Source organism: Hippocampus comes, unplaced genomic scaffold, assembly GCF_001891065.2.
Source record: "Hippocampus comes isolate QL1 unplaced genomic scaffold, H_comes_QL1_v1.1 scaffold41, whole genome shotgun sequence".
NCBI lineage: Eukaryota > Metazoa > Chordata > Actinopteri > Syngnathiformes > Syngnathidae > Hippocampus > Hippocampus comes.
The window spans coordinates 3215451-3227428 of record NW_017805153.1 but is presented as its reverse complement, the minus strand read 5'-3'; the positions used below and the strand labels follow the sequence as shown (position 1 = coordinate 3227428).

The 11978-nt window shown below is 41.9% G+C and overlaps 1 protein-coding gene across 1 annotated transcript in view; it reads right to left on the bottom strand.

Annotated features, from left to right (window-relative positions):
* The window catches only part of b4galt5 (UDP-Gal:betaGlcNAc beta 1,4- galactosyltransferase, polypeptide 5), a 44181-nt gene that overhangs the window by 3005 nt on the left and 29198 nt on the right, over nt 1-11978 (bottom strand). Inside the window, exons 2-8 of the mRNA XM_019868429.1 lie at nt 6493-6609; nt 6268-6381; nt 2609-2733; nt 1845-1961; nt 1249-1436; nt 1036-1158; nt 544-645 (exon numbers count right to left, since the gene is read on the bottom strand). Of these exons, the coding sequence (XP_019723988.1) occupies nt 544-645; nt 1036-1158; nt 1249-1436; nt 1845-1961; nt 2609-2733; nt 6268-6381; nt 6493-6609 (886 nt within the window). The remainder of the gene's footprint in view (nt 1-543; nt 646-1035; nt 1159-1248; nt 1437-1844; nt 1962-2608; nt 2734-6267; nt 6382-6492; nt 6610-11978) is intronic.

The following is an 11978-nucleotide window of genomic DNA, read 5'->3' as shown; positions in this document are numbered from 1 at the left end:
AATGATTTCATTGTCTACATTCTATTTAATTCTATTATATGTTTTTATAAAGTACCGTTTTCTTGAGCGCTAGTTGCCCTTTAAACAAACAAACTTTCTTTTGTTTTGTTTTTTTGGAGAAAGATGGCATGGATTAATGGCACTTCCATTCATTTTAAAGGGGAAAGATGATCTGAGATGCGAGCACAGTCACAGAATCAATTAAACTCGATCTGAGATGCGAGCACAGTCACAGAATCAACTAAACTCGCATTTCAAGGCACTGCATTTGTAAGGTTAAAAGCATCGGAAGACAAATAACATAAAACATGAATAACAAACATAACACAGAATTCCACGCAATGAATGCAACTTGAAATTTCCCAGTCGGGACGACGGTCCCTGAGCGGTTTGAAATATGTCACATGCAAAGTCTTGAAACAAGTTCGAATTCCCTTCAAGTCACCGCTCGGGTTTTTCATGTGACTAGCTCACATGAGCCTAAGCTTCACTCCAATTAGAGTGTGCGAGTGTGCATGCGAATGAGTTTAGCTTGCAACTGACCTCCCCAGGAACTGGACCTCTCCGCGATGGTGGTGTGGAATGGACATGTAGCGCCCCAGCTCTCCGTGTGGTCTGCTTACGGTGTAATTGGCATACAGCACCCTACAAACACAGTCGTCGATGCATGAATACTCCGGTGGTGACACAAATTACCGTATGCTCATAGAATGCCTGTCAAGACTCCGTGCTCAGCCTGGAACATAATTATGGACATACAAGTGCAGTAGCGTATTCAAATCAGTAGAAAAGACCAGTACTGTGTGCGCATAGCTGTATGTGCTCAAACCAAGTGGAAAGACAAATCTGTGTGAACAAGGTACTGTAGATGCAGGGAACGGGGAAAAAAAAAAAAACAAAAAATAAAAACCGGCACACAACCAGATTAGGCGGTTCATCTGTCTCTTGGACATACTTAATGTCATATTGGTCACTTGCCACAATTGGAGACCTTGAGAGGATTGTGTGCGTAGGCGTGTATGTCTCTGTTCTTACCTGTTCCAAAGGTCATCGTCCTCTCCTCCCCAGCCCCAGAATGCATTAGGAAATCCATTAATCCTATTGAACTGTCCCACTCTCAGGCCGCTGACACCGCCAAAGAACTCATTATACGGAAGCCTGAGAGGAACAATTAGACGTATATTAAATGAATATTAAGCTTGAGCCACACTTACTAGAAAACCCCAAGGAGTCAGTATCTGGACTCACATGTACGAGTACTTGTCAAGCTTGACTGCAAAGTGTCTGGGCATGTCCGTGCAGCCATAGTAGTTCCTGTCATTCTCCATGAGGTGGTCCACATCATGGAACACCAGACAGTCCCAGTCCAGATCCTTCATGGCCTCCTTGTAGCCCACATTGAACAACATGGCTCGGTTAAACGGCTCTGTGCCGGCCTGGACGGAGGAATTCAAAATGTTTGATTGATGGAGGAACACACGTGTCCTCTCATTGTGGGAGGGCCACTTGGTTGCAAGATGGAATGAGCACTTCAAAGGCCTCTTTACATTTGAAGGAAAAAAAACAATCTACGACACGCAGAACATCACATGACCGATCAAGCTATAGTATTTTACTCTAATTTAAAGGTGTTTTTGACCAGCTTTTCTATGCCAATATCACACAAAAACAGTTTTCAAAAAAATGGATGGATGGAAAAAAATCGATTTCTCTGGAACCCAACATCCAATTTTCACCATTCTTGGTGTATTCAGGTTGAAGGGACTAAAATTTTGACAGGGTGTCATTTTGAGAGGTCTAAATGCCCGGTGGAAAAACTGTCAAAAAGCTCAATGCGAGCATACCTGCTCAATGACATAAAAGCCAAACTGGAGCCTCTGTTTCTGCAGCACTGGCACGAGATGTCTCAGGAGGATGGGCAGATGCTCATGTCGGTTCCTGAACGGGACTAAGATTGCCACCTAGGGCGACAAAAGGTAGTCAAAGAGACATGAGCTGACATGCATGTGGACTTAGATCAGGAGAAAAAAAAAGATAGCTTATTTGTGCAATGACATTTGGCATTCAATCAATCACGGATGAAGCGGGGCAGTCAATGTCGGTTGAAAGGTGTGTTGTGGAGGTCACACGTGAGTTGCTGCTATTCAAAAATCGCATTTTGAGCTTCCTTTGAAAGTGAATATAAAGCAAACAAAAGTCACATGAATGAAAAGCACACGCAGAGAGCTTATTGTTAGTTGAGAGAGCCAAGCCTGATCTACAGGAGAGTGAATATAATGATTTGTTCGTCAGCGCACTCTCCTGGGGCATTCATTAGCCCCATGAGACATATGGATGGCATGCAGGACTGCTGGACACAAGCAAAGAGTAGAACTCTTTGTTCCATTATTGAAAAAAACGACTTCTAAGCCAACCAGAAGATCAATTCAATGTCCCGGGAGTACAATGAGAGGAATGACTGAGGATATTCACAGGCATGCCCTTTTTTAGCGCTTCAACTTGTCGGGCTTCAAGTGAAATCAGACAGACAGAGAAAGTCGAGTGTGGTCATCAGGGGCCGACTGCAGGCATTTTGGCGAATGCTCCTCCGCACTGTGCGGAGACATACCTTCCAGCGAGGTAAACAGTCTTTGGGCTTCCAGTGGCCTCCTGGGGCAATAGTAGTCTCTTGCAGCAGTGATCGCTCCACATCTTCCAGTGACACCTCACTCATATTCACCTCCAACCTACCCTCTGTGTTTGCAGGAAAAACACACGGGTTGTATAATATGAAAGAGTGGAAAGGAAAACGACAAAAAGCAATATTCGTTAATCATTACAACAAGTGGTTAGAGGAGTAGCACGTAGGAGGGAAAAAGAGCAACGTGATTGAAACGCTTTGACGGTTCAGCGCTTAGAAGCATAATTAGGCACATTAAGCTATTCCCTGCAATGACTTAACATTTGTATAAATCATCAATCAACACAGAAACTGAAATGCCAAAACCTATTGGAGAAAAAAATGTAACAGTAATCGAATTTTTGTGGTTCTTTTTTTAGAGAGACTTTGATGCATCCATCAACCTTTTAGGTCCGCACAGTTGCCCTCAACATTTGCTTTTCAACATTCCATTTGCACGACTGGATTTGATGACGCCGCCAGTATGACAGCTGGAACAATGGCTTGATGTGTAACACAAGTTCATCAAGTTCGGAATGGGTAACCACATTTCAGTAATTCACTTCCTAGAAATCGCTTGTTAGCTTGCCTGACAATTCTGCATTGGTTCCTCTTAACTGTACAAATCAGTGATGATGTCACAGGCAAGTCATGTATTTTGGTTCTGAACTTTCCCAACATGAGGCTAACGTTTGACATAACATTCTTTTGTTTGTATGTTTATTTTGACTCAGCATGACTCAGACATGATCTTAGTTTGACTGTTTGGTGCTTTCTACCGTCCTTGTTACTGATTTATTGCTTTATTGTTGTATATATGATAGTTGCTCCACGTACAGCACTTTGTATGCAGCGATGGCTGTTTGAAAGTGCTCTAGAAATCCAGTTGAGTTGAGTTGACGTGTGGGGCATTGTGTTTGCTGTGTCGCGTCCGAGACGGTAACACGACAGCCACTTTTTTATGTGATCCTTGTGCCTCACTCTGCAGACATGACCAATCAACCAATGGTTAACCCTTTCATGCGCCTTGTAACCTGATAAGATCGTAGAAAGGGTTCCGTCAGTCGTCATCTGTACCTGTGGGTAAAAAACAAAAAACAAAAAAAACGATGTTTCGCTTCTCTCACAGAAGCTTCGTCAGCAGTAGACAACTCTGAAGTCTCCGTGAAGACTCCGGGAAATTAAAAAAAATAATAATAAAAAAAAAAAAATTTTGCTGGAGGGTGAAAAAATATATATATTTTTTTAATTTTCACCCTCTCTGAACCGTGAAGGAGGTATCAGATTTAACCTGTCTCCTATTTACAATAACTTGTTGACCACCAAGGGACATAGACATGCTGATCAGGCTAACTGAAAGTAGCTATTCAGCCCTAGCCCAAACAATAGGCCTAATCAAGACCCAACGATAGGGAATTTAGAAATCAATGGGCCTCTTCACCATAGGGGCGTGACTAACCATCCCCACCCAGTCCTCAAATAGGCCACGCTTAGCCTTTTAGCGCAGAGCAATTTCCTGGAGTCTTCACAGAGACTTCAGAGTTGTCTACCGCTGACGAAGCTTCTGTGAGAGAAGCGAAACATCGTTTTTTGTTTTTTTACCCACAGGTACAGATGATGACTGACGGAACCCTTTCTACGATGGAACTATCCTGTACGACTGAGAGCCTCCACAAGCAACCTGATAAGATGATAAGATGTCCACTGTAGTAACCGTTGTGCCTGAAAGGGTTAATCCAGCTATTACCGTTACACCATCGAGTCAGTGAAGTGTGCATACGTAACAGATGCCAGCTCACAATGTCCAAAATTTCAAAACTTCAGTCCTCGAAAGCCTGAGTAGTGCTAGCCATTGGGTTAGCTGCCCAGGCTCTAAGCCAGTGGGTAGTCAACTCGGCTCTCCACATGGGGAGCAGGGGGTGGGGGGTCCGTGGTAGACCCGCACCAGATGACAACCCTCGCATTTGGGCTCCAAGGTACAATGAGTTCCTAAGTTTTGGTGTGACAAGAGAAGGGATGGTCTGATACAATCAATGGATCAATATCTAGTCTGATCCAGGCCAAAATGACTTGATTTGTATTGGATTGTTTTTATTAGAACCAATCCAATGCAATCCAAAAACCCAAACGATCTCATATATCCTCATCTTCAGGTTACACAAAAAGCCACAGCCCAGACAATCTGTCACGGTTGCCACTTGCCAGGTGCTGGTGTTTTCGTCACGTAAGCAGAAGCCGACAGAGCTGGACTCATTCTTCAGGGGACAAGATTAGTTGTTATACAGTGAACGTTGCTTTTAGATGTCAGTATCAAGCAAATTCCATCTACATATAACAATTTCTACAGTAACAAAAAGTATCGGATCGTATAGGAAAGGTATGGACCGATCCTCCAGGCTGCAACGTTGGTATCAGTGTCGGATATGAAAAAGTTTTATTGAACAATCCCTTGACAAGTGTCATTTTTGCACGACACTTCGGATGCTAAACTCACTGACATGGAATGAAAGATGAATGTAGGTTAATGTACTGTGACTGCAGCAACACTACTACATCAGCCCCAAATATTAGTTTGCAGCACTGCTCGACGAGCATGGATGTTAACACAGTGTACAATCCCACAAAAACAAAAAAACAAAACACGATCGTACTGTATTACTAGATAGTGTGAATGATATTTTTCATTGAATGTTTGTGTTTTATTGCATTATATTCATACTCTAGCCACATATTTGCTTTTCTATTTAAGATGTGTGTTACAAAAGCCCGAAGACAGCTGGGATAGGCTCCAGCACGACAGTGACCCTCGTGAGGATAAGCGGTTCGGATAATGGATGGATGAATGGATCGATAAATAAAAGGAAAAAGATCAGAGAAAACCGGCATTAGTTGCATGCCATTTCAATTAAAAAAAAAAACAACCCCCCCCCCCCATCAGAATATACCCCAGTGTAGTGGGGAGATATGGACATGCCTGGCATGTGAAAAGGGGAAATCCGCATCTAATTAACAGCCGTTATATAAGCAGTGAAAAAATTAATGAATAAAAATAAATAACATTGTAACCCCCAAACATTCTTGAATAAATTGTTACAAATCACCAGAAACATTTCCAATGAAAAACAGAAAAAATGGGTTGCCCCCCCCACCCCAAAAAAAACAAAAAAACAAAAGAATACTTTTAAAAAATATTGGAAAAAAATTTCTTTGATAGGGTAAATGAGCGGGTGCCAAATTGCGGGTTCAAATTGGGGATCTAGTCTGTATTTGTTATCGGGAAATAGAATGACCTATATCATAGACAATTTGGACCATATCGCATCTTCTGTATTATCACATCATATAATGCGAATGACATGAATGATCACATATCTTTTGCATTATTTAATTCCCTCATCGAATGAGCGATAGGAAAATCGGCAAGGAATCGGGTCATCGTTTAGCTGATAGAATCCGAATTGCTAAATTCTTATTAATTCCCATCCCGACTCCCGTGACACCCAAATAACACCGGAAAACGGGACCGGGCCATAATATTAGCGGCACCAAAAATAACCCGGACAACAAATATTTAAGGAAAGCTAAAACTAAATCAACAATGAACTTACTCATAGAGGGTAGCTTCTCAGGGCAAACTTGTGAGTGGAGGTACGTGAAGCCCTCGGGGAGGTATGCAGTGGGAGGGGCATCACTCTCACTCATGTTAAAGTCATAAGAGTAATCTGGAAACAGGCACAGATGTCAGTTCGTGTCTTAGAAAGTATTATTCGTGCATGGGCAGTCCACAATCCTCATAGGCCTCAGTGTAGAAAGATGTATGATGGGTTAGGTACCTGTGCCATTGCTGTAGGCACCTCTCACCACCTGCTCCAGGACCTGAGCACCGATATTCTTCACATTTTCTCTGATCCGGATCCCTCTGGCTTGGACCATGAACACATACTCGTTCACTGTGGAAAGAGACACAGACGAACGTTAGGTTTGTGCTCCCACTCATTGTGTTTCGTCCGAGCACATTCAAAGAAGAACTCAGGCTGATGTGGATGGAAGAGCCCACAATAGTCCGTCAATGCGAACCAAAGTCTGACACTTTCTTTACAGATACAGTAATATGTAAATGTAACCATTGCTCCCCAAATCTCCTCCCACTCCTGAATTCTCACCGGGAGCTGTTTAGTGTAATTCACTCTTAAGCCATCAGCCAGTAAGCTATTAATTATTGGATCGACAATAGCAAACAATGAGTTCAAAAATTGAGTGGTTAGATTATATCCATCTCTGGTGTAGATATCCCACAGACCCCAGGTACTGTACACTCTATTTTATGCTTTCAATTATTAACATTTGGCCAAGCAGAGAAAAAATAAATCTTGTGAAACTCATTTCTAACTATGAGAAATATAAGTGACAATGACTTGGCCAATGAACTTGTGTTAAACAGCAACACGTGTTCAAGTAAAACTTTTCTGATTAATTTAGTGTACAGCAAAGCTTGTACAAACATGACCCGCTCTGTGTCAGTGCCAACACAACATGAGTTTGATCCATCTAGTAATTACAGTATATACAATTTTCCTCTATATTTGACATAACTACCGGTACTCTCATTGCCAGAAGAGCAACTTTAAAAATTCAATTGTAACTTTAACAGGGTAATTTTTATACTTACTAACACCTAATAATGAATTCCTCACATTTCTGCGTTGCGTTAAACAGAGCTGTTCCAACATTAGCATTTACCTACAGAGTACGAAAGCTAGTGTTTAAAACCCAAAAACAAAACGTGTCGTAGCTGACCTCAAACTGCCCCTGAAATATTTTTCTCTGCCTTGGTGACTCAATGAAGGGAATTTCCTGACATGGGGGTGGGGGGGGGGAACGTAGACTTCAAAAATGTGTTCCGACGAACATAATCATAATTTGTGCCCAAGAGGCCTTAAATTCTTGTTATTGTCACACTTACCTGATATGCGTTCATGTTTGCAGACCATGCAGAATACTGAAATAAAGGGAAGCAACAATAATTCAGCCATTCAGTCTTCACTCAATTGGTTTTCCCCTTTGTTTTTTGGGGGGCGGTGGGGGGGGGGGGGGGGGGGGCTAAGGAAACGAAATGGAAAGGATGAATGAATTGACTGCTCGGGTCTGTCATAATATAATTGCTGTGTGTTCCCTTGTTAGGCAACAGACATTCATCTGCTGACTGTGAGTCATCAATGATGATTTGTAATGGAGGGAAAAACGGGCACTAACAGGATAAAAGATAAAACATATGGTGCAGTTGTTCTATCAGTTGATGGAATGCCAGATAAAAACTCACCGATAGACTGATTGGGCAAATGTTGAGCAAGAACACTTTCACATTATTGCAGTGGGCAAAATCATAAGCCAACAGATTTCTGATATTTTTAACATGAAAGCATGAGATCAGGGAAACAAGTGACGGAAAAAGCAGTAAGGCTGGTCTTGGTCTTACAGTTGATTACTCAAGTAGTAAACTGTTTCCAAAGAAAGCAGTAAAAGGAGAACTACCTCCCTGTCGTCGATCACAGGTTTAACATGTGGTCCTGAATAGGGGTGGAATGATACATCTATTTGATGTGTCTGCCCTGCGATCGAGCAACATCGATAGGCACTGGATTCGTGCACATGGAAAAAATGGCAAATGAGACTACTTGGCCACAACTCTGAACAGTGTTTTGACCACTTAGATTTTTTGTTTGACTGGGAAATATATGCTAGCACAACACTGCTACAGTTGAATGGCTTCCTCTGTGAACCTGCAACTCAGCACAATCCCTCCACCACTAATCCAGAGCAAGCAATCCCAACATGATGCGCACCCCTTGATGAATGCACGTGCATGTAATTGTCCATGTGCATGCGAGTAATACCATTGAGCTATAAATCCACGATGAGATTTGTCATCAGTAATTGTATTTCCGTTTTCATCCCATTCATCTTGTTCAGCACAAAGTGCCTACCTTGCAAGACAAGACACTCGAGGTGAAACAGCGACTTCGACAGAAGTTATCAGCATTAAATGGGAATCAGAGAAAATTCTGTATGTCTGTATCCAAGTATGTATATGTAAATAACATGACAGACTCAGACCAACACACTCCCGAAAATAATTGCACCTCTTGGAGCACCACCGTTAAAATGTCTCTCACACACGCACAATCTCTCTAGTTGATGACACTCTGATGCCATATGATGGAAAATTGCTCAGAGACTTCTGGCATGTGACCCAATCCTGCAGGCACCAACCTACTTTGACAAGTGTCCTTTCCATGACTGCCAAGCATATATGGAGATGGCACTCCTGCTACGACATACAAGTGAATGCTTGGGTTGCGCACTTGACATTTTATTTATCAAGGTTGAAAATTCTGACAGCGGATATAAGTGTTGAAAAGCGTACCATTTAAATGTTAAAAAAAGGGGTACAGCAGACAATGCGAATAGCTGACGAACAGTCCAAGTTGTATCCCACCGCTCGACAAAAAGTCAGATGGGATAGGCTCCAGCTCACCTGCAACCCTAATGAGGAGAAGCGGTATAGAAAATGGATGGATGCATGGGTCGAAGTCCAGACGATGACAGTCAAGCCTGAACCCTCCCCTCAACAATAAACATGGCAGCCGTAAAGCAGACAGAATGACGTAGCAACTTTGTTAGCCTGGTGAAGGTCACTCTATTTATGGTAGAGCTGGGCGGTGACAAAATATATTGCCAAGACAATAGATAACATTTTATCAGGTCACTTTTTTTTACGATTGTCTTTTCGTCATTTGTCAGCTGCATCAAACTGCATGCAACTAATCCGTCAAATAAGCTTGATTTGATGGGCAAAGGCTTTCACTGAACAATTTTATGGCGCACTGCTGCCACCAGGTGAAAGACTGAACAATACAGGGAAGTGAATCACAAAACAGTCATTGTACATAACAAACCTACGGTGCAAAGTTAAGTCTAACAAACAATGAAAATGAGTAAATAACGAGATGAGTGAATGCAAATAAATATTACTGTGTTGGGAAAGAATAGACTAACAACAAGTAATTTGTAATTATGAAAAACGAATGCACTCGAGGCATGCTGTGTATGCCCTCAAACTAGACAAGCATAGCAGTTTTTACTTTGGGCCTCTTCAAAACACAAAGAGCAGCATTTTTTCTGTTTTTCCCAAAATTGAACGGTGGAGATTTACCCCAAAAAACTTTGGGCTGGTTATGTCGGCTGCAGCCAGGTAGGTGGCAGGTTGAGGCAAGACGCCGCTGCAGCTAGCGATAGCAAGTTTAGCAATGAGGTTTGGTTGATTACCACCGCCTGCTAAACATGTTGCTGTTTCACTGCTAACTCAGCAGTCACAGCCTCCATATCTCGCCTCCATGGCGATGTATGAGCTACACTTCTTACAAGTATCGTTTTCATGAAGGGATTACAAGGAGTGATTAATCAGAGGGAAAGCCATAGAATCCATGCTAATTGCTAAGCTAACGTTATGCCATCGTGAAAGACCAGAATTAAAGTGCTTGGGTAACCTCACAGAGGTCTTGCTGTAACCACGTTAAAGTGGCACGTATCCAAATTTGAGGAGAAAAATAGCAGGAAATTTAAGTGTTGGAGAGAAAATTAATACAAAATAATACGACACGCAAAGCTAAACAATAAATGTTACGCTGTTCTGTCTGTCAGCCAGGAAGAGAGGCCTAGAAGATTAAATGTATGTTCATATTGAGGATACGTGATTACAAAAATGGATGCAGATAGGATATTGAATGCATACAATGTTAAAAATGTGATGTGCTTTCACAATACAGTTCTTAATATTGATTTTGACTTTTGAGATCTGCAAAATAAATGTTTTCAAAATTTCAGTAAAGTCCACCATTTTCTATCAGCAACATTATTTTTTATGCCTCTTATTTTAGTTTGACATATAACCAGTACATTTGTGAAAAATATGTTCTGTACTTCTGTTTACATTTGATAACTTTATAGAGTAGCACCACTGGATACATTTAACATTTGATACAGGTCTGTTTAGTGTCACTCCAAAATAAAGTCATAGTCTGTTGTATATTTGGTTTTAGAATAACTGAAAACATATTGCTGTGTATCATTATCATGATATAAAATTGTCACTATCGTGATAGATGATTTTTCTGATATCACCCAGCACTAATTCATGGCCCACCACTGTACAGGGTTGCATTCGAGGGATTTTCAAATTGTGATCAATCAACAACACATTCCACACAATCTTCATCATTCTCAGTGGTCACATAACCCACGAATTGGTTCTAATTTCCATTGCGGGTGACTACGGTGTCATGCTGCATACTTCCACTGCACAGTAAGCAAAGCATAAAGGCCTGGACATTGTCATGTTTTCCTTGAAAAATTGTGGGCACTCCTTAAAGCACAGTGACTGTATTCATTCAAGGGTTCAGCTTGCGGGAAATACTCTTGCAGGAGACAGATAATGTCAACATTTGATTCCGTTTCCAGCAAAGCAGCATAGACGCATCTCTGTGGAATGAAGTAATGGTGAGTGCAAGGCATTGGAGGCTACAAACAGTGACAAATGCAATTAGACACATGAGACTCGGCGTTCAGAGGAAGAAAATGTGGCAGTCGACAACACAAGGCCACTTGTACCAGACTGAGCACTGGCAAAGGTATGTGCATGGGACGATAGGCATGGAACTATATCCAAATGTCACGATACAATATTATCACGACATGAACCTCACAATATGATAATTACTACAATATTGTGGGAGGTTTGTGATATTATAAAAAAGCAAAAACCTTCCTGTAATCATAAAAAAAAGTCATAGTACTGAGAAAAATAAAACCACAAAATTGTGTTTTTGTACATAGCAGCACTGACAGAGAAATACGCTTGGCCAGTCACTTTATTGCCACATGTCTCTTTTGGTTCAGTGATGCAAAGTATCATGGCCTATGTGGTTCACAATATCTCTCTCTCTCTCTCTCTCTCTCTCTCTCTCTCTCTCGCTCTCTCTCTCTCTCTCTCGCTCTCTCTCTCTCTCTCTCGCTCTCTCTCTCTCTCTCTCGCTCTCTCTCTCTCTCTCTCCCTCCCTCCCTCCCTCCCTCCCTCCATTTCCTTCCTCCATTTCCTTCCCTCCCTCCATTTCCTGAACCGCTTGGGTCGCGGGTGCGCTGGAGCCTATCCCAGTTGGTATCGGGTACACAGACAAACCACCATTCACACTCACAGTCACAACTAGGGACAAATTGGAGTGTTCAATTAACCTATGGTGCATGACACGGAGGGGAACATGCT